Raw genomic sequence first — 22616 nt, forward strand, 5'->3', positions numbered from 1 at the left:
CCGGTGGGTGCCTCCATCCTGGACTTCCAGCCATCTTGGACTTCCACCTTCCAGAACTGGGAGAAAATGCATTTCTGTTTAAGGTGCCTCTGCGGAAATAATACAGTGGTGAGAAGTGCGTGTTGTGTTCCAAGCAAGCTGAAATCCCATTTTCGCTGTTTTGTATCCTGGTGACCTCTGGTAAGTTACATGACCTTTTTACGGTTCTGTTTGTGCTTGTGAAATGGAGAGAGGAGAAGCAACCTGTGGGATGTGACAGTTAAATGAGAGTGAATGTCCTGTGCCGGATGGGCGCATGGCAGGAAGTGGGGTTTAGTAAACGGAGAGACAGGAGAAGGCAAGGCAGCGGGTGCTGTGGTGGATGGGGGTCGGTTTCTGCCCCCTTCTCATCTCTAAGCCACTACCTGCTTCCTGCCAGTATCTCTTCTCCAGAAGCCATTCCCTGCTCTTGTCCTTGCTGACATTGCTCAGCCTCTCCCTCCTTCCCATCGCTACTTTCCACCAGCCACTTCAGGCTCCTGCTGTCTTGGGCTTGCCTTTGTTCCCATTAACCTACAGGCTGGGCATCTTCTCACCTTCTGAGGGGCTCTCCCTTCCAGTCTCTCAAAGCCAGTCCCAGTTACCCCTTTTTTGGCCAGATGTTTTCCATCACTTTGTGAATCCTCTCGAGCCACATAGCTTTCCTCTGTCCACTCTGCGGATGCTATTCCAGGCGCGTGTCCTCAGGCAGCTCTGCTGTTCCTGGTTCTGTCTTCTCAGATGCTTGTCAGCACTCTTCCTCCTGGACTGGCCTAAGCAGTAATTTATTGCTACCTCATTTGGGCAGCCCAGCCCAGCTAATTCTAATGCTTCAATGTCTAGCTAAAAGTATCTCAGTCTACCGGTTAGAAGAATACCTTGGAAAACACTTTCTCTCTGAAGGTTAACTTGATTGGAAAGGAGGCTTCTGTTTTTGGCCCAACAAGAGACCTGCACTTTAAATTTGGGCAGTGAATGAATGCATGGCAGCTCAGGACTGTGCACTGGTGTCTGGATTTCTTCCTTGTGGACTTTAGCAGCTAAAGAAACGCTGCAAGGTGGAGCAGCTCCCATGCTGGGAGCAGCAGGATCAGACCCAGCCAGGCCAGTTTTCACAGGCACTGCCATCTACCCTCGGTCAGGCTGGCCCAGGGCATGGAGATCCATATAAATGGGTTTCTCAGACTACGGAAAACTTGGAAACCACTGTCTTGGCAACATACATGCTGCAGTGAAGTATCCAAGTAATCGCTAGTGGTAGACACTTAAAAATCGCAATCTTTCACCTCTCCCCAAACCCATGCCCTTCTGTGGAGCCCTTTCAGGCTGATCCAGGGCTTGTCCTCACAACTTGCTTTGGCCAATGGGATAGGAGCAAACTTGATTCAGTCAGAGGCATGGAAAATGTTATAGACCTTTCCAGGGTCTGTTTTAGAGCCCTGGCTTTGCCGTGAAAATAAACCCAGGCTAGCAAGAGAGGCTGCAGGGAGCAAGTGCTACTGCAGAACAGGCAGGTGCAGGCTGACCACGGATGTACAAACAACCCCAACTCAGCCCAGCCTGGCTCAGATCAGCACACCCCACCCCACTTCCCCCAGCCGACTCATAGACTCATGATAAATAGTAAATGGTGATTGATCTAAACCACTAAGTTTTGGGATGTTTTGTTATACAGTGGCAGCTAACTGCCTGCTATGTCACCCCATTGTTCACTTTGCTTTGGACAGTCTTGGTCCATGCTCAATGTTGAGATCGTGCCTTACCCAATGTTGTTTGGGAAGCTACTGTTTTATTTCCAAGAAAATTGCTGCAGTAGCAAGTGGATGACTTGAAATTAAAGTGCCAGAGATACTTGTAATCAAGTCATTTTAATCTGTGTACATTTGCAGAGTTTATAAAAAATATGTTAGAGCTGATTTGTACATAAAGGGGCAATGTTTTCTATTTGCTTGGAGGGAATTCAGCATATAGAAGCAAACAAGCCTCTAACTACATAGGCATCACCGGGCACAATTTGTTTTTAACTGCTCTGGCATATAGTGGCTGGCTGTCTCAGTGGCAGAGACATAGTTCTTAGCGAATGATTCCTATGTGTGGAATTCTTGGGGCCTGAGAGCACTTTTAGAAATTCTTAGAAATAAAGTCACACTTGACCCAAGAATGAGTCTGTTCAAAAAGGGCTCCCCCTTTAGCCAAGGGTGCACATTGTAGGGGCCTCCTGCCAGCTTTGGGTGGGTTCCCAGCCCAAAATGGCTTTTGTTTGAAGTTAGGGGCTCTCTGTGAAAAGCCCTGCTCCCTAATAGGTTGAATTTCTCAAATTTTTAAATCCAAAATTGCATGTATAGTATTTTACACACCAAAAATTTGTTCTCACAACTTTCTTCCTGTGCTATGTTCAGTGGGTATGCTGTGTTCCAGAAATGTATCTGTTGTGTTACACAAAGCTGAATTTGTTTTACTATCAAATAGTCTTCTCTTGCTGAAAGCAAATAGTTTAAACAATCTCCAGTTGAGTAACACATTAAAAAGGTACTGTACTGGAATTTATCTTGTGGGAAATGTTTTCTCTTTAAAAAAAAAAAAAAAAAAAAAACAGCTAGTGATTGCTTACTGCTCATTTGTGGCCCATATTAATGAGTGGAATCCAGGGGACAAGCCTGCAGGAGTGTCAGAAGCATCGTGGCCAATGCGGAGCTGAGCATCTTGATGGTACAAGGGTCCTGGGGGATGACAGGGTGAGGCCACGTAGAGGAAGAACTTTGGTGTCAGATGGGGCTCAACTCACCTTAGTCTCAAATTCTGCAGAATAAACAAGTTTTCACGTGGTTGTGAAGCTAAATGAGGCAATGTGTATATAGAGTTTAGCAGCTGCATGGCAGCAGTTTTTCAATGGCTATAGAGTATTTTAATAAAGCAAATATTAAAAGTACTAGAAACAAGGTCTCTAAGCAGTCCCCAAAGAGCAGAATTAACATAGAATTAACATGTGGCTAACATAGGATTCTTTCTAATATGGAAAAACACTGCTCCTCCATCTTGGATGTAGGCTGAATACATATGATCAAGATTTGGGAGGGCACAAAATCTGGGTGTACCTACAGACATTCAAATAAATAATCTCCAAAACAACAGGTGATTAAAGTAAAGTATTTATTGTAATCTGCTTACAGTCCTTTGCAAAGACAGACATATGTTTTTGCATAAAGATATAAATTGCTTCATTTTAAACTAATTTAGTGTTTTTTTTAATTATATGAACTTTTGGTGAATTATGAACTGTACCAAACCAAGATTTTTAAGAGCAATATGGTACAAAAATAAGAGCAGACAGACAGTTTAGACTGGGACAGGCATTCAACAGTGAATTTAGAATATGGCTTTGCTGTTTTAATCAAGCAAAGTTATCTGGAAACACACAAAGAGCCAGTAACTTTGTTAATACAAAAAGCTGATGCAGACCATCTCCATCCCAAACCTGGTTAAGTCAGAATTCCCATTTTATAAAAACTAAGTTTGAAATAAAAGCTGCTTTTGTAAGTAAGCCGTTTCTTTTCTAGCAACTCCCAGTCTGCATGCTGTGTATTTATTACCTTCAAAGTGTGGCTTTCATATTGCTGTGCATGTAAGTTGACTGTATTTAAAGATCTGCCTATAAATGTAAATTCCTGAAATTGCAAATTATGTAAGAAAAACTCCTCCCTCGAAGTGCAGCTTTCACAGGTTTCCCCTTGCATAAGGCAGGTGTCTCTTGAAAGACAAGGTAATGTTGCCTGCATGGTGAACCCTGGAGATAAGTGTTGATCCATCTGCTGCTTTCTCCTGGCCATGGGCTTCTCCAGCTACAGCTTTTAGGTTTTGGAAAATAATATGATTTCACTGAGCAAACCTGATGATTATCATCACTTTTAAAAGATTAATTTGGCCTCTATTCAAAGTAGTTTATTTAGTGCAATCATATCGTTAGTTTCCCCAAAGATATATATGTTTGTGGTTTCGGGCAAGAGAAAAGCCATAAATTGCAGCAGTGCCAAACAGATTAATGAATTAAAAATTTTAGTGCCACTGTCTTGCTTGTATGATCTGTAGTTTTTCTCCAGAACTGTTTATGTATAAAATTTATTATTTTTAAAACCAACCTTTTAAAAATCTAAAACCCCCCTCTCTCTCTCAGTCTCCACGCCATTCAGACTGAACCTCGCCAAGATGGGCTGTCCCAGTGTATCCTGCCATGATCTATGTGTTCCTGTGACCAGTTCCAGGAGAGCAGAACCCCTTTCCAAGATCAAAAGGGAATAGCTGATTTTTAACAGAGAGAGTGCATGGAATTTTTTTCCCCACAGGAGAAAATCTGATTTTCTAAAATGGGAGGAAAAGATGCTCTCTGAGCCATTGAATTCCCAGTCTCGCTCTCCTAGAGCTGTTTCTGCTTCTGTAGGAAAAGGGAAATGAGGCAGCTTTTAGGAAAGCTGCAGCACTTCCAAGACCACCTCTCCGACGTGTGTTGTCAAATGACACCTTCCAGGAGCTGCAGACACTGCAGTGTGCCATTCCCCGACGGAGTAGGATGAAGCAGAAGCCGGAAAACGTGCTTGAGTCCCACAAATGCCCCAAGCGGGAGACCAAGAACAAAAGAAAAAAAGTACAGAAAAAGTAGAAAGGCTTCAAGACAACCAAAGAGGTTTAAGTGTGGTTATTTACAACAGAGACTGTAAAATGGTAAATTAGATATGAAGCTAAAAAAGGCACAGCTTTCCCTTTCTTAAATACACTGTAAACGGTTCATTATGCATGCAGGACATTGCACTTTACAAAAAAAAATTTACCTTGTTTTTTAGACAAAGATAGTACTTAAATAGTCTCCAGCAAAATAGAATTCTTTCAAAAATACTTTCCCATTCATCCTATTAACCATTAAAGATTTTTTTTTTTTGTATGTGTCTCATTTACAAAAGATCCTTATACCTATTTCAGGTCCTTCACAATTTATACATACAGTAATGTACAGCACAGCAAAAGACTGCAAAAATTATTTGTAAAGCCAACACAGTAGATACTAGAAATCGAAACCAAGGCATTTGTTTTAACATCTTATCCATTCTAATTAAATAAGAAATGGACGCTAACGGGTGTTTATACCAGTGATGCAGAAGACCGTGGGCGAGCAAGGGCTCAGAGTGGGCTACTGCCCCACGCCACGAGTTCTGTTATTACACAACAGGAATCTGTATATATTTTTTATTTTTTGTGTTTTTTTAAATAACAAAAGAATATTAATGCCCCATATTGACTATACGTTTTATGTGCAAACCAAGGGTAAGCTTTAAAAAGTTCATTAGTCCTTGAACCCTTTTAAAACAAGCGAACGATACCAGAAACTACATGGCATAGTTAAAACTTCCATCTGTGAGAATATCAAAATCAGAGTTATTGACTAGATATGGCTTTTCATCCCGAGAAACAGGAACCTGTTTCTAAGCGCTGGGGGATTGGAGAGGGGGGAAATCCTCAGACCGCTCTGGTCTCGCCAAATCCACGGAAAAACAGCTTTCCTGGCTCCAACCCCCTGACATGATTTTAAACTTGAGAACCTGTTCAAGTGTGAATCAACCATCACATGTTAAAAACATGATTTCTTGGGTGCTTCGTGGGAGTGGAACAAGACGGGGAAACTTAAGGCAAAGTTCTTCCGGGGCAGCGGGCGGTCACTTCCGGTGGAAGTAGAGTGGCTTGGCGTTCCCCGACTCCACCTTGGGTAGCTGGTCGCTGATGATCTCCACCAGCATTGCTGGGAACTCCACCTTCAGCGCCTGGGATTCTCGGAAGGTGTAGAAGCAGAATTCCAGCAGGTCGTTCACCAGCTGCAACACAGACACAGAGGGGGCATGACACAGGAGACCCACTTCCGACCTCTGCGTCCTGACGTTGGTGGGAACTCAAAGGGCAACATTCCGAAAGCCTCCCAGGAGGCCATGTTTTCGTTAATTGAGCACGGTCATCTGTCCTGGGAGAGGAAGAAGGGTGCTCATGTCACCCATGTCATCTGCCTTCCATGGAAAACATATTCAGCTGAGAGCTGGGTCATTTTTGAGCACTGAATATGTCAGATGCAGCAGGGACAGTGACAAGATAATAGTGCCTGGGTCACTGAACTACACTCATCAAATTCTAATTTCTAATAGTGTGCATATGCGTGTATCTTTGTATGTGGGGATAGGCCTTCCCAGGCTGTAAGGTGGGCTGGCAGGGAGGGGCAGGCGCTGGCCCAGGAGGGTGAGGAGCAGGAGAGAGCACCCCACAATGCAACTGTGGTGTCCCCTTAGCCGGGCCTGCCAATGGAGCTGCCGCCAAGGGGACAGCTGGCACTTCCACCTGCAGTCCCAGGTCCTCTTTCCCTCCTTTCTGGTTCTGCCCTGTGGGGGCAGATCTGAGCCGCCTCAGCTACTTCCATTTCAGGCTGATTTTGAGACAGTGAATACTATCAGGGACAAGTTCTGAGGTGTCCCCCTAGCTCATTTTCCCTATTCTGTAAACCAAGAACCTTTTTCAGCCCCTCCAGACCTGAACTGCTCCTAATTTATGTAAAAAAAAATTCTAAATGCAGCACGGCATTACTGTTGCACAACAAGAACACTGCTATTCCATTTACTAGGAACAGTAATTCCAAATAAGAAAAAAAAAACCTAAAATGCAATAGAAAAAGAAAAAATACACTATTTTTTCTATAGTTAATTCTATATTCCACTATGAGAAAAATGTCTTTTGGTCATTTCCAACTGTACGATAGCTGGCAATATGAATGTGACCTGCCATAAAATAACTCTTAATAAAGTGATTCTGTTGAACTTGCATCTGTAACCCTAATGATTTTTTAAAAAAACCACTCAATTGGCAAGCTTTAATTGAGTCAGACAGTAAATAACTGTTTGGTAAAGGCCTCAATACAAACAAGGAATCAAGAAACTCTCATCAGGGAAAAAAAACTGTCATGCTTCTGTTGGTGCCTGTCACTGCCCTCAATCTGCAGAGTGGTATTTTCCTAATCAGCTACCAAGGACTGTGGAGTTTAACGTGCTCTGCACCCGCAGGATGTCTGGGCCCAGAAAGCTGAGAAATAGCACCATGTCCACACACACATGCTATGCCTCAGTTTCCTCATCTGTAAAATGGGGATAAGAACCGTCTCTGAGCCTCAGAGTTGTTTCAGAGGACTGAATGACTCAGGTAAAATGCTTCAAACTCTACTTGGAACAAGTTATTACAGATGTGGAGAAGCACCGCTAGAGCAAGACCGCTTTGATTCTGTGCTTCTCACGCTGCTTCCACAATAAAACACCATTTTCCTCTATGGAACAGTTTGTGAAGCCTGCTCTGTGCCATTCTGGTGGAATTTGGTCCTTGGGTTCCCCTTCTATAAAATGAGGAATAGGAGAACCTTGTTTTTTTGCCTTTTCAGGAATGATAGTTAAGAAACATGCCATCCCACTTCTGTTTTTTCTCACATGGCAGGTCCATGGCTGTCAAAGCTACCGCCATACTGGGTGTGGCGGTCCAGATGTGCCACTGTCAGCAGTGCCAACTGCTAGGTGGGGATGCTTTGACCAGGCTAGCAGAGTCTTGCACACCCACCGCAGCGCTCGGGAACCAGATGCCCTGGAGTCCCTCCATGTGGGTGCCTGAAGGGCTGTGAGGGGGACTTTCTTAAAGTTTTAACCTGAGGGTAGACATCTTGGTTTCTAGGCAATATCAACCACCACAAGGATGCTCTGTCTGGTGGCCACACCTTTCACATTTCTGGGATTGCGCCTTGTTCATGTCTGGGGATAAAGGTTCCCTGTTCTCAGGCCACAAGGGGTTTGGGAAGAGCCAGCATCCATTATCTACAACTCATCCTTGCTATCTATCCAGCTAAGCCACCGAGCACCTGCTCTGTGCCAGGCACTGGGGAGGCTGCAGTGAACAAGTCTCTGTCTCAAGGCATCTGTGTTCCTTTCTACTCAGCAGAAATACACACAGAAAGGCAGCTGCTGCCAGTGTAAGGAGGGAAGGGGGAAAGGGAGGGGGTGCAGTTCAGAGGGGCTCTCAGGAAAGATGGGCTTGGCACGTGACCTGAAGGCCGCATGGTCGTCAGGGGACCAGCAAGTGCAGGGTTACCTAGGGAGCTCTGAGGAGCAGAGAAGCCTGCTTGCCTACCGACCGACATCCCCAACAAGTTACACAGCAGAGCCAGGGCCATGGAAGGGTTCATATTGGTACGCGGGTGACAGCAATGCTGGTGCATATATGTAATAAGAGAAGGAACAGAGTAAGTCGACCCTTGAACAAGAGGCAGCGTGCAGCCCAGGCACACCTGTGAACCTGCTAACAGGGAGAGGTCCCAGGCCCTCTTGGAGCCTCTGCCCCTATCTGTAATACCCACAGAGACATGTCCACAGCACTAAGCATCACCCAGGAGATGCTGAGAAAACAGACTAGAATGGAGAGAGGCTGGGGCTAGGGGATCAGCTGGTTTTCCTCACAGGTTGGCTGGGGACAGGTGTCCTAGATGCTACTCACTAACCATGCATATTAACCTGGGGTTGGCATTTCCCACCCACCTCTGTTCCATGTTCCACAGATGGAGAAAGCAGCTCATTCCCAGTCATGAGGGCTTCTGTTTATGGCTTGGTCAGCTGCGGAGGGATGGAGCCTTCGTGCAGAACCTGGGCCTGGTATCAGAGCCAGCAGGTGGGATTGGCCTGGCAGCTGGGGCTGGGCACTTGACTCTGTAGGCATGACGTTATCAGTGGAGGAGGGGGTGTCACCACCAACCACTATCGGGAAAGGGCTTATCCTGTATCTATAAGGATAAGCTAGGATGCCCACAGGGGTGGGTATGCAGAAGGCCTCAGCACCTACCAAAAGTGCTGGCAGCCATAGAAGCCCATCTGGCGCACCCTGCCCTGGGACGAGGCTGAAAATCTCTGTAGGCCTACATCCTGTACCATGACTGCAGTTGCTGAGGTCTGGGAACATCTGTGGGAATTGAAGCGGGGGCCCCCAATCACTGGGCGAGCAGAACATGACTAAGCTGGTCTGAGCTGCAGGTCCTGGGCCCCACGTGCTCACTGACCTGCAGAGCCTTCCCAACCCTGACCTGCTACAGCCAGTGGGCCCAGGGAGCCTTCAGGGCAGGACGCACAGATGCCTGGCCCTTAGCAGATGTTTAAGGTAGGCAGGTGCTGCAGTACGGAGCCTCATCTCAACTGGAAAATTCCAGGCACATGAAGTTAATTGCTGCAGGTGGTTAGATCTCAAGGAGGTGGGGGACAAGGCCAGGAGAGCTGGGTGAGTCACATATCAAACACCTGGGTCAGCCTGGATGCTGACCAGCCAGAATGGACACTGCTTCCTGTGCCACACTGCTGTGTTATGGCAAAGCATCTAACAGTCACCCTGTACATTCGCATGGGCATCTCCTGGGTACCAGCCTGGTGCAGTGCACAGGTACACATTGAGGAATATGCAGACTTGGCCATTCTGGAGCCTAAAAAAGCCAGGAAATGAAGATACAGGTGCATATAAGGCACTCATACATCATCAGACACTGTCCCTAACCCCCACTCAGTGCACGATAGGCCACTGTCCCCAGTACAGGGTTGGCAGAGGCAGGACAGGCTGAACTCATGTCCTGGAAGGGGATGCAGGGCAGGGTGGGAGCTAGGCTGTTCATCTCTAAATGAGCACTGTTTCTAGTTTGAACCCAAACCGCTATTCCCACTGCAAAGTGTGAAACCACCAAAGAAGAGTTCAGTTCATCAGCATGTGTCAGTTTTGGAATGGCGGGGGGGAATGCCAGACCATGCCAAAGGCTACCTTTCAAAGCAAATCACTTCAGAATGACTGTGTGCACGGCTCTCCTGGGCATGCCCTGGCAATTTCCTCAGACACTCACTTGGCATGGAATAATTTTTTGAAAATGTTGTGCTCATAGGTAGCTGCTGCTGCTTTCAACCAGCTATTTCTATGCAGTCACCTCTTCCCCGCAGGCCTTCCTGGGACCCAGCCTGAAGGAATCCTTTCTGGCCTCTCACCTCACAGATGACACTTTTTGTTTTTCTAATTTACTTGACAATTAGCCTTGGAGCCGGTGACCCCACTTCCTGTTTTATCCTGCTGTCCACATCTTTATCCGTTTAACCTGTCCTATTTATGGTGCAACTCCTCAAACTGTGGCCTGCAAGCTCATTGACAGAGGAATCACCTACTTACTCCCCACAGCTCCTAGGAGTGGCCCCTTCATGTTTCTGCTGTGCAGCCCTGGGGTGGGCTGTGGGCTAAAGGGATTCCAAGCTACTGTTGCCTGGATTCTTGCTCCTCAGTTTCTCTGACTTATTCAAACTCCCAGTGCTTGGGAATAACTTATTTCAACAGTATTTTTTAGGGTAGCACGTTGCTAGTTTTATTCAATGAGTCTAAACAAAAACCGGGCAACTGGCTGGGGGCAGTGGCTCATGCCTGTAATCCCAGCACTTTGGAAGGCCGAGGCGGGCGGATCATGAGGTCAGAAGTTCGTAACTAGCCTGGCCAACATGGTGAAATCCCATCTCTACTAAAAATACAAAAAATAAGCCAGGCATGGTGGCGTGCGCCTCTAATCCCAGCTACTCTGAAGGCTGAGGCAGGAGAACCGCTTGAACCCAGGACATGGAGGTTATGGTGAGTGGACATCACACCACTGCACTCCAGCCTGGGTGACAGAGTGAGACTCCATCTCGAAAAACAAGCAAAAAACTGGGCAACTGAAATGAGCATCTTCATTTTGTGGCACCAATATTGCAAAACTCAATACACCAAGCTAACTTCTTTCTATCCTTCCCTAGACTCCGGTTTCCTTCAACCTTTTTAACATGACTCTATCCGCATGCCATGCCATGGGCGCTCTATGAGCCCCATTCTCTGCTCACTATGGTTAGAGGCACCGGGGTCGGAGTGGGGAGGGTGGTCACAGCGACTAAGCCCAAAGTGCTACCTTTGCTCATCAGCACAAGTGACTTCATTTCAATGAGACCAATGCAGTGATGGCCTGGCCTGCTGTCTCAATGCTGATTCCCACTGACCTTTCCTGGTAGATCCCAGGCTAGATGGAGAGGCAAGAACCCTAATTATAATCAGCAATAAGAGTCCCACATTATTAGGAATCAGAGAAAGACTTGTGCTTGACTTTTCATTCTGTACAAAATGCATCTGCTGGGATCTCAGAAGTTTAGCAGATGCCCAGCATGATTTATCCAGCTGATGGGCCACAGCTGTCAGGGTGGAAGAGGAGCCTGGCAGGGTCACAGGACGACTGATGGCACTTGGCTCACTCTGATGAGGCCATGGGGCTCAATCTGCCTTTTCCCTAGTTCCCTCATGAGTCATCGCTGGGTCAGGCCAGCGGCCACTCCCCACACCCGGTTTCCACTGCAAATGATGGCTTCTCAGAATGCCTTGCAGGGAGAGTCTCCTTGCTGCACATCTGGGGCCACTGCTGCTGGTCTGAGGTTACATAATCACTTAAGCGGTGATGAAGCCTGAATGATAACAGCCTCTCTAAAGTAGGTCCCACATGATTTCAGTAGCATGCTCATTTCTTATATGTTATCTGCTGACTCCATACTGTTTACCTAATTGGAATGAGCTTTTGCCTAAAATGAGCATTGGGGCAGGGGATATTGGGAACTTTATTTTCAAAGATCAAAATTTTAGCGATATTGATGGGGTTAGAGCAAAACAGACATCGATTTAACTATGAATACTGCAATGCTAGTAGTTTCAGTGGACACAAATGAGTGGCAACTATTTAGTCCAGGTGTTCCAGAAACAGCTTTGTGAACATTGGAAAATGACCTGAAGTGATTATATAGGGGGTATGGCCTTCAACTGAAACAAAACGAAGTTATGGCTGAATGCGGTGGCTCATTCCTATACTCACAGCACTTTGGGGGGCCAAAGTGGGCAGATCATAAGGTCAGGAGTTCAAGACCATCCCAACCAACATGGTGAAACCCCATCTCTACTAAAAATACAAAAATTAGCCAGGCATGGTGGCACGTGCCTGTATTTCCAGCTACTTGGAAGGCTGAGGTAGGGAAATTGCTTGACCCCAGGAGGCAGAGGTTGCAGGGGGTTGAGATAGCACCACTGCATTCCAGCCTGGGCAACAGAGCAAGACTCTGTCTCCAAACAAACAAACAAACAAAAAATGTTATTTTTGGATATGGCACTAAAAACATAGGCAATGAAAGAAAAATAAATATGAGTAGATCAAAATTAAAAACTTCTGTGCACCCAAGGCCACCAGCAAGAGAGTGAAAGGCAACCGAAAGAATGGGAGAAGATATTTGCAATCATATATCTGATAAAGGGTTAATATCCAGAATATATAAAGAACATCTACAACTCAACAACAAACAAACCAAACTGAATCAAAAATTGGTAAAGCACTTGCCAAAGCCATTTCTCCAAAGAAGATACACAAATGGCCAATGAGCACATGAAGAGATGCTTAACATCTCTAGTCAGCAGAGAAATGCAAATCAAACTAAAACTGCAATGAGATAGCATTTCACACCCATCGGGATGGCTATTATCAAAAAAAGGGGGAAATAACAAGTGTTCAAAAAAGAAGTGGAAATAACAAGTGTTGGCGAGGATATAGAGAAATCGGAACCCTTGTATGCCACTGGTGAAAACGTCTAATGGTGTAGTGTTTTGGAGGACAGTATGATAGTTCCTAAAGAGATTAAACAGAGAATTACCATGTGACACACCATTCCACTTCCGGGCATATACCCGAAAAAACTGAAAGCAACTACTCGAACAGAAATTTGTAGATAAGTGTTCACAGCTGGGCGGGGTGGCTCACACCTATAATCCTAGCACTTTGGGAGGCCGAGTTGGGTGGATAACCTGAGGTCAGGAGTTGGAGACCAGCCTGGCCAACGTGGTGAAACCTCATCTCTATGTGTGGTGGCAGACGCCTGTAATCCCAGCTACTGCAGAGGCTGAAGCAGGAGAATCGCTTGAACCAGGGAGGCAGAGGTTGCAGTAAGCTAAGATTGTACCACTGCACTCCAACCTGGGCAACAAGAACAAAACTTCATCTCAAAAAAAGAAAAAAAGTGTTCATAGCAGCATTATTCACAATTCCGAAAGGTAAAAACAACTCAACTGTCCATCCACAGATTAACAAAATGTGGCATACACAGAGACCTATTATTCAGCCTCAAAAAGAAATAAAATTCTGATACATGCTACAGCACCATGAACCTCCAAACATTAACTAAGTGAAATGAGCCAGACACAAAAGAACACACACTATGAGATTCCACTTATATGAGGCAACTAGAGTAGCCAAATTCATAGAAACAAAGCAGAATAGCGCTTACCAGGAGTAGGGGAAAGGAAGGTAGTGTTTAAGGGATACAGAGTTTCTGTTTGGGGTGATGGATGGTGGTGATGGCTGCACAACTACATGAATGGACCTAATACCACTGAATTGTACACTTGAAATGGTAAACGGTGAGCTATGTATATTCTGCAATAAATATTAACTTTTAAAAAACAGATTCTAAACCCCCAACCTGCTCCCAGTGCAGGCGGAAGGGAAGATGCCCGCTTGTGCCCAGATGGCCCCTCAGCCATGTGGCTCTGCTTTTTCCCTGTCTGGTTATATCTCAGCAGAAAGTGACAGGTAAGAAAAGCCCATCCCTTACAAATTCTGCAGCATTTGATTTGTTTCTATAGCTAAAGAAAAGGTTATGCTACCACTCACTTATGGGCTCCGTTCTGAAAACCCAGGCTCCAAAATGCCATCATGTAACTGAGTGTTCCTGGCAGGCTGTCTCAGTGGGTGAGTTTTGGAGAGTCCTGAAGCCCTCCTAGATCCAACCAAGAGAGATCAAAAGGCACTTCTTGGCCAAAAGTTTGTCAGTGAGCACGCCTGGTGCATCAGCTAAACACTAGGCATGTGAGAGGCATCTGGGGCCTTAGTCGGATGCTTAACGACACTAATGGAGTGACAGAGGCAGGGTTGTCCCATGCAGCCTCCCAGGGCTGGTTCCAGAGTCTAGGCTGGTGCAGGTTCAGGCAGTCTGGGTTTGGCCAGTGCCTGCCCAGGAATGGGCTGGCTGGGATGGGAGAGTGGAGGGTGGAGTAGGTGCTACAGTGTCTCATGAGAGACCAAGGGCTTTCTGAAAACTCACCCCGGCCCCCATCCATTAGCATCAAATTGTTATCAAGACTATGTTTTAATTTGTTCTTCATTCCCCTTTTTTTTTTTGAGATGGAGTCTTGCTCTTGTCGCCTAGACTGTAGGGCAGTGGTACTATCTCGGCTCACTGCAACCTCCACCTCCAGGGTTTGAGCGATTCTCCTGCCTGGGCCTCCAGAGTAGTTGGGAATACAGGTGCCTGCCACCACGCCTGGCTAATTTTTTGTATTTTTAGTAGAGACAGGGTTTTCCCATGTTGGCCAGGCTGGTCTCGAACTCCTGACCTCTTGATCCGCCCAACTCGGCCTCCCAAAGTGCTGGGATTACAGGCATGAGCCACTGTGCCTGGCCCTTCATCCCCATTTTTATAACAAGTTCAACGCCAATCACTGATCTCTGATCAAGGGTGAATATTAAATCCTCAACACATGTTTGGATGCTGTGCTAAGCAAGATGGGCTCAATTTCCTGGCAAATTTTTTGTTTAAATTTATTTAATTTCCACCTTAAGTTTCCTTGTTTTAAAAGCCTCATTCTAGATCACAGCTCTGCCTTCTTGAAAATAGGTCTATTATACATGTGAAAACCACAAAGAAAAATGACAAAATGGAAGAGAAGAAAGTAGAGCTTAAAGATAGAGGGGTAATTAGAACATTGCTGAACAAAGGAAATCTAATGAAAGGGTGGTGTTTGAAATGCATTGGCATGTTACTGTATATAGAAGTGTGAACTTTTCCTAATCTTGTTTTCAATATTTCCGAGATCTTTCTTGCAAATGTACACTACGCTGAGCAAAGTAAAAATCTAAGCTGGCTTGTGTTTCTATGTTACCAACTTTAACATTAGGTTTAATCTAGATTAGGCAATTAGATCCTTACTTCAATCTCCCAAAAAAAGAACACCAAGCAATAAGGGGCAGATCCTAGTGGCCAGAGGCAGCCTTAGGTAGGAACACGTGCGAGCAAGGTGTCTCAAGTCAATAGATAAGGACTGTTTTCTTCCCTCATTCTGTGATGCCACAGAAAGCCAACAGGGTCCGGTAAACTACCGTCGCAGGCCACGTCTGGCCTCATGCTTTGTAAGTTTTTTCCATGTTTGTGTTTTTTATACTTTTAAATGACTGAGAAAAAAAAGCCAAAGAATAACATTTTGTGACATGTTCAAATGATATGAAATTGTTTAGAACACAACCACACTCATTCATTCCTTCACATATATCCTGTGACTGCTGTCATGCCACAGTGGCATAGCTGAGTAGCTGTAGCCAAGATTGTATGGCCCACAAAGCCTAAAAACATTACTACATGGCTCACTTCAGAAAAAGCTTGCTGACGTATGGATTGGAAGGCATCTCAAGAGATTCAGTAATAGTTTTTGAAGGAACAGGTTCTGTTTGTTTGTTAAAATACATAAATCACGTGCACCTGTAATCCCAGCTACTTGGGAGGCTGAGGCAGGAGAATCACTGGAACCTAGGAGGCAGAGGTTGCAGTGAGCCAAGATTGCACCATTGCACTCCAGCCTGGACAACAATAGTGAAACTCCATCTCATATATATACATACATACATACATACATACATACACACACATATATCTCAAGTATAAGATGTCTCCATCTTATTTAGTATTTAGTTTTCAAAACCACTAAAATGTAGGGGAAAAAGGTCTCCAAATTAAGCGATATGGTGGTGCCTAGATCTGGCTTTCCTGTTACCATACAGATTCTTCTAGCCTTTAGGAAATGCTTTGGAAAGAATCCTAGCAGTACGGGGATAGGGCTAGGTAACCAGAGACATCATGCAACTTAAAGGTTCCAGAAATTGTCAGTTAAATAGAGATCCTCTGTCATGTATGGCTCCTATTCTTGGCTGTTCCTTAAGGAGTCATTTCCCTTTGAGCCTATATTCTCTGGGCGTTATATATATTCACAGTCGATCCTCCATATCCACGGTAGCTAGCTATATCTTACAAAGTCATCTGACCACTGATTTAATGAATACTGAACAATTGCTCCTAGGGGAAATACAGGGTTAGGTTCCCACAAACTACTGTAACCACCCCCACAGGGCTGACAAGAATTGCATGCCAGGTTCTGGAGAGAAATATAGTTATAATTAAGTACTAATCGTGCTGCACTTTGCCCCACTTCCTAGTTGCTAAACGTCACATAGCACTAGATATTGACTATACAGACAGGTCTCTGACACCAGAATCAAAGACTTTTGTTTAAGGATCTCTTAAGACAACCCTGTCCAACCCATGGCCCAGGAGACTGCAGATGGCCCAGGATAGCTTTGAATGCGGCCTAACACAAATTCGTAAACTTTCTTAAAACATGATGAAAATTTTTTTTTTTTTTTTTTTGAAGAGTTTTGCTCTGTTGCCAGGCTGGAGTGCAATGGCGCCATCTCAGCTAAACATTTATATATTTAGTGGAGACAGGGGTTTCACCGTGTTAGCCAGGATGGTCTCGATCTCCTGACCTCGTGATCTGCCTGCCTCAGCCTCCCAAAGTTTTGGGATTACAGGTGTGAGCCACCACACCCAGCAACGTGATGAGATTTTTTTGCAATTTTTTCTTTCTTTCAAGCTCATCAGCTATCACTAGTGTTAGTGTATTTTATATGCAGCCCAAGACAATTCTTCTTCCAATGTGGCCCAGGGAAGCCAAAAGATTGGACATCCCTGGCTTAAGATGTTTTTCAGACCCTGAATTCCAACAACCAGTTTGAAGACCCCCACAGAGGAACAGGGTCAGCATGAGAATATGACTTCTTCCTCTCCCTGTTGAGCCACTTTCCCCAACTCTTCAACCAGTCAATGACCTCCACACTTCCACCCACTGCCAAACCCTTAAAAATGCTTGCCACACACTCCTGGGGAGATGGATTTGAGGTTTCCTCCCATCTCCTCTTTTGATGTGACTCTGATTAAACCTCTCTGCTGCAACCCACTGTCTTGGCATATTGACTTTCTGGGTACATCAGACAATAACTTATTATGGTTACATTGCTGGTCACAACTTTCTCAACAAATGACCAATATATAACCTTGTTTTATGCGTGTTTCTGTTTAAAGACATCTTAATTAATGTATACTGCCAATTCCTTAACCTTGAACTCATGGCAAACAGCACTGTTGCTCAGGCCTGATGGATGCTTCTTTAACACACATATTTTCTCCATAAGCCACGTCATAGCTTTCTTGCACTTAGGAACATAGCACTGAGGCTCTATGCTTGGGGGCCATCTCAACAGCAAACTCACCAACAAAATGCACAAAAATGCAAAACAAAACAAAACAAAACAAAACAAAACCATGGCATGCAACAGACCTCAAAAAGGATGAGTATTTATGGCATCAGAGCTGAAATAAGAGAGTAGGGTCACCTTGTTTGATCTTGCCAGGAACATGGACATCGATGGCAGGCATTTTTCACTGCTCTGCACATCTGGGAATGCCTGTAAAAGTGCCCTGAACATTGATTTTAGGGTTACAAATACATTTTAGTGAGTAGGTGAAGTTGTAAATACAAAATCTGAGAATGATGAGGACTGACTGTAGTTTAACCCATATATACTTTCTAATCCCTTTAGGACCTTGATAAACTTAATTGGTCAATTGGCATCTTCCTAGTCTTTTAAATATCAATCATTTTAAAATTATCTCCTCTATTCTATGATGACACTGACAATAACATTTCTCTATTGCTTGAGAGTGTCTCACTCCTTATAAAATTCCTTTACTCTTTCCTTTTTGTATCAAATTAGGTCCTGGGTTTAAAAGTTTGTTTTTTTAGCTTATCAGTGAGTCCCTTGTCTGCCTGAATTCTATGTCCTGCTCCATCCAAACTGTTTGTCTTTGATATCACTGCTGTCTTCTTCCCTACCCACACCTGCAAGGTGCTCTACCCACTGCAAGCTGTATTTCAGGCTGAATTATGACAAACACAATCTTAAACAGATTATATTATGCATAGGTCAGGCTACATAATTGGTGGGGCCCCAGTGCAAAATGAACATAAGGGGCCCCTTGTTGAAAGTTTACTAAGAATTTCAAGATGGGAGCAGCAGAATATTATGCCAAGAGTGGGACTGCAAGGCCACACACCCATGGCACTTGGCCCTGGTGATACCCACTTTATGGACGAGTCCAGAGTGACAGGTAACCATCAGCAATGGAGCGACCCAGGCGGAGGGCTGGCCTGCCACCCATAGGAGCCACCTGATGGCTCCCTCAGGTGCTTCCTTCCCTTCTGCCTCACATATGAGTCCGTGAAAATGCATTTAATCCCCCCATCTTAATTCCTTTCTCTACAAAAAGGGTAAAAATAATCTAAGTAAGCATTACTATTATTTTCTTTTTATAGAGAAAGGAATTAAGACAGGAGGGTGATTAAGTTTAAATAGTAATATTTACTCATCCTCACCTCAGGGAAACATTAGAAAGATTTAATGACAGGACTTAGAAAGAAAGACACCATGTAAATCCCAGGTATTACACAGTTATTATTATATCGTAAGAAGAGGGATTTGAGCTGCATAGGAGCAGGGGATTTACTGACACAGGTGTTAGACAATAAGATAGTTTCCCAAAATCTCCCCTAGATATATTTCACATCAGGAAGAGGTTCCTGTGTGTCAGGTTTGATTTAGATGTGATCTTCTAGAAGTTCAGAGCACAGGACCTTCAGAGGTTTTTTTCTACCTAAAACTTTTGTTTTTTCCACAAAGATCACCCTGTGACAGCACAAATTTTGCAGTCAGGTGAGAATGTCTGATTTCCTCCCAGAATGAGGCAAGACCCTAGTTTTTCCGCAGTGTTCTTACAGAAAATCGCGTGCTTGTTAAGTCTTCAAAACTAGCTGTGAACACCGGCACATGTTGTCTGTAACTTTTGAGATATCAATGATGAAGAAAATGAGTTCATAAGAAAAATACTTTCTCCCTTCTCTAAATAAACTGGGATCAAACACAGCTTTTAATTTTTGCCAGTTAAGGAGTAAAAGAAACAAACTATTTTCTGTTGTCATCATAAGAGAAAGATGATTTCGGCATCAAAACAAAGTGAAAACAAACAAAAACACAGAATGGGAGAAAATATTTGCAAATCATAGATTGGATAAGCAGTTAATACCCAGAATATAGAAAGAACTCCTACAACTCAACAACAGCAACAACAAAATTGATTAAAAAATGGGGCAAAGACTTGAAAAGATATTTATTCAAAGATGACTTACAAATGACCAGTAGTGCACAGAAAGGTACTCAGCATCACTTAATCATTAAGGAAATGCAAATTAAAACCACAATCAGTTACCACTTCAGGACCATGAAGGTGAGTATTATAAAAAAATCCCAGAAAATATCAAGTGTTCACAAGGATGTGAAGAAATTATGATCCTTGTTCAATGTTGTTAGCAATGAAAAATGGTGTATCTGCTGTGGAAAAGTTTGGTGGTTCTTCAAAAAAATAAATATAGAATTTTTATATGATCCAGCAATCTAACTTCTGGGAATATACCCAAAAGAATTGAAGGCAGAGTCTCAAAGAGATATTTATATATCCATGTTCATAGCAGCTTGATTCACAATAGCCAAAAGGTGGCAACCCAAATGTCTCTTGACAGATTAGTAGGCAAACACAATGTGGTGTATATATACAATAAAATATTATTCAGCCTTATAAAGGGAGGAAATTCTGACATCTGCAGCAACATGGATGAACCTGGAGGACATTATGCTAAGTGAAATGAGCCAGTCATAAAAAGACAAGTATGTATGAGTCTCCCCATATGAGCTACTCCTAGTAGTCAAATTGATAGAGACAGAAAGTAGAAGGGTGCTGGGGGAGAGGGGAATGGGGAGTTTTAGTTTTTCAAGACAAAAAGCTCTGAAAATCGGTTGTACAACAATGTGAATGTACTTGACACCTACACTGTACAATGAAAAATGCTTAACATGGTAAATTTTATGCTTGTGTATTTTACCACAATTAAAAATAAAAAAGGAAGCATAAACTCCTATATGGACATTTCCCCTCCTCATTCCTCTAAAATATAGTATAATTGCATCTTCGAATGTTGCCTGGCTGTTGACCAACAGTTGGTAAGCTCTGTGAATTATCTAAAAACCAGCCACTGAAAAGGCATTAACCTTCTTGAAAGAGGTAAGCATATTACCCAGGTTTTACATTAAGTCAGCCACAGAAAGTTATGACCAAGCACAAAAGGCTGAAGAAGGTAAAAGTTCCATGGCTGAAAGTGGAAATGAACCATCATTATAATTAAGGTATAATGTACTGTGATGGGTGAGGAAGGGCTCAGGACCAGCATCGCTGAACTCAATCATGACTTAAAACACAAGGATCAGCTCAGAAGCTTCATGGCTGCCTTTGATGCTGAACTCTTCACATGGTGACATATACACATCTTCACATATACACACATATATGCACATAGTATATAATAAAGTCAGCCATGGTCTGGAATAGAGTTTCGGGGTTATTTACAAAGATAGGCTTGTTAAGTTGCTGGGATTTCTTAGCCAGGCTTAAACATTCAAACACAAAGATACTGCATATTCTCTCAACCACATTCGAACTGCTCATTTACACACATCCTATCATATAACAGAAATAGCCATCATTTATTTATTTATCTATTTAGAGATGGAATCTCACTCTGTCACCCAGGCTAGAGTGAAGTGGCATGATCTCGGCTCACTGCAACCTCTGCTTCCTGGGTTCAAGTGATTCTTCTGCCTCAGCCTCCCTCGTAGCTGGGACTACAGGTGTCCATCACCACGTCCAGCTAATTTTTCTATTTTAGGAAAGATGGGGTTTCACCATATTGGCCAGGCTGGTCTTGAACTCCTGACCTCATAATCTGCCCTCCTCAGCCTCCCAAAGTGCTGGGATTACATGCATGAGTGACCACGCCCAGCCCACTCTCTTCTATTTATTACGGCAATTTTACTAAGGAAGTTTGCTGGACAACACTCGTCACATTAAAAGAAAAATGAACTGCTGTCCCTGTTTGCTTTGTGGGTTCTAATATATATACTGAAAACCCCGTGAGCATTACCATGCCTTGAGTTGATCCAATATTCTTCACAAGCACCTCCCAGCTGCAAGGGCTACTGAACAGTTGTTCAGGCCATTTGCTAACTGACCTTTCTGCAACTTCTGCCCCTCAGACCCCTCATTGGCAAAGTGGGGCACACACTCCGTTTTCTGGCTTGTCCTGAATGTCCCCATTCTGCCTCCTTTTCTTCCCTTGGCAGCAGGTCTTTCTCAGATGTTTTGCAGCCACCTCCCCATTTGACCACCGCTTTTCCTCTGGACCCTCTTCCACTCTGGGCCCTCTTCTCAAGCTGCACCAACACCTGGTCAGTTCCATCCACTCCCAGCTTCAGTGACCACCCACATGCTGCCACCTCCCACATCTGCAGCAGCGGGCTGCCTTCCTCACCTTCACCCACAGAACTCCGTGTTTACCTGCTATTTTCTCCAGGAAGTCCTAAAGGTCTTTCAAATTCTGTATATCCTAAACAAGCTCTTCATCCCCACTCCCAGATCTCCCTGCCCTGAGCACCCTCCTCTGTGCGCGTGCCACCCTGCAGCTATCCACTTCCAGTCCTGGGGAGTCCTCTTTGACTTGCCCTTTCCTCTCTCAACCTCCCCATCCCATTCATCACCAGGAGTCATCATTCCACCACCTGAATCTCTCTTGGCACTCCTGCCCCAACTTGGCTCCACCACCTCTCAGTGAACCACAGCACCCATGTCCCAGCTGGGACGCTGCCTGCTGGCCCTCCTCGATCCTCCAGAATCTGTCAGACAGCACCATCCGCACAACTTTCTGCACTGCCTGGAATGGTGGCAACTAGCCACATATGGCTGTGGAGCACTTGAAATGCGACTAGTGTGCCCAGGGGACTCACTTTCCATTCTACTTAATTTACTTAATTTTCCACATGGCAGTGGAAATGCCATTGGACATTGCAGCTCCAGATTCTCTACAAATATGGTGAAAATTCCTCAACAGCTTCCTTGACCTGGCTTATGGATTCCACCATTGTCTCTCTCCTCTTTCTTTCCTTCCTCCTATGGCTCTCTTGGATACGAGGACATTCTGCAGCACATTCATGGTACTGCCAGCACTGGGTCCTTTATTATAGACACAGAGCAAATAGCCTTATTTCACTGTCTCCTGAGCAACAGGAAAAGAGAGTGAACATTTGTTCAGTGCCTGCTATGTGATAGATGTCTCAGTTCCTGTGTTATTTCATTCATTCCCCAAACTTCCTATAAGATGGATATTGTTACTGCCTTACAGTTGAAGAAACTGAAAGCCAAAAACTG

At 44.4% G+C, this 22616-nt stretch overlaps 1 protein-coding gene across 3 annotated transcripts in view; it reads right to left on the reverse strand.

Moving 5' to 3' along the window:
* Positions 1 to 3151: 3151 nt before the first annotated feature.
* The window catches only part of NR3C2 (nuclear receptor subfamily 3 group C member 2), a 358115-nt gene continuing 338650 nt past the window's right edge, over positions 3152 to 22616 (reverse strand). For 2 of the 3 annotated variants that reach the window (XM_017532742.1, XM_017532733.2), the window contains exon 9: positions 3152 to 5876. In XM_017532742.1, the coding sequence (XP_017388231.1) occupies positions 5721 to 5876 (156 nt within the window). In that variant the 3' untranslated portion in view covers positions 3152 to 5720. The remainder of the gene's footprint in view (positions 5877 to 22616) is intronic. The other variant, XM_017532746.2, reaches the window with a different exon arrangement.

Source organism: Cebus imitator, unplaced genomic scaffold, assembly GCF_001604975.1.
Source record: "Cebus imitator isolate Cc_AM_T3 unplaced genomic scaffold, Cebus_imitator-1.0 Scaffold4, whole genome shotgun sequence".
Classification (NCBI taxonomy): Eukaryota; Metazoa; Chordata; class Mammalia; order Primates; family Cebidae; genus Cebus; species Cebus imitator.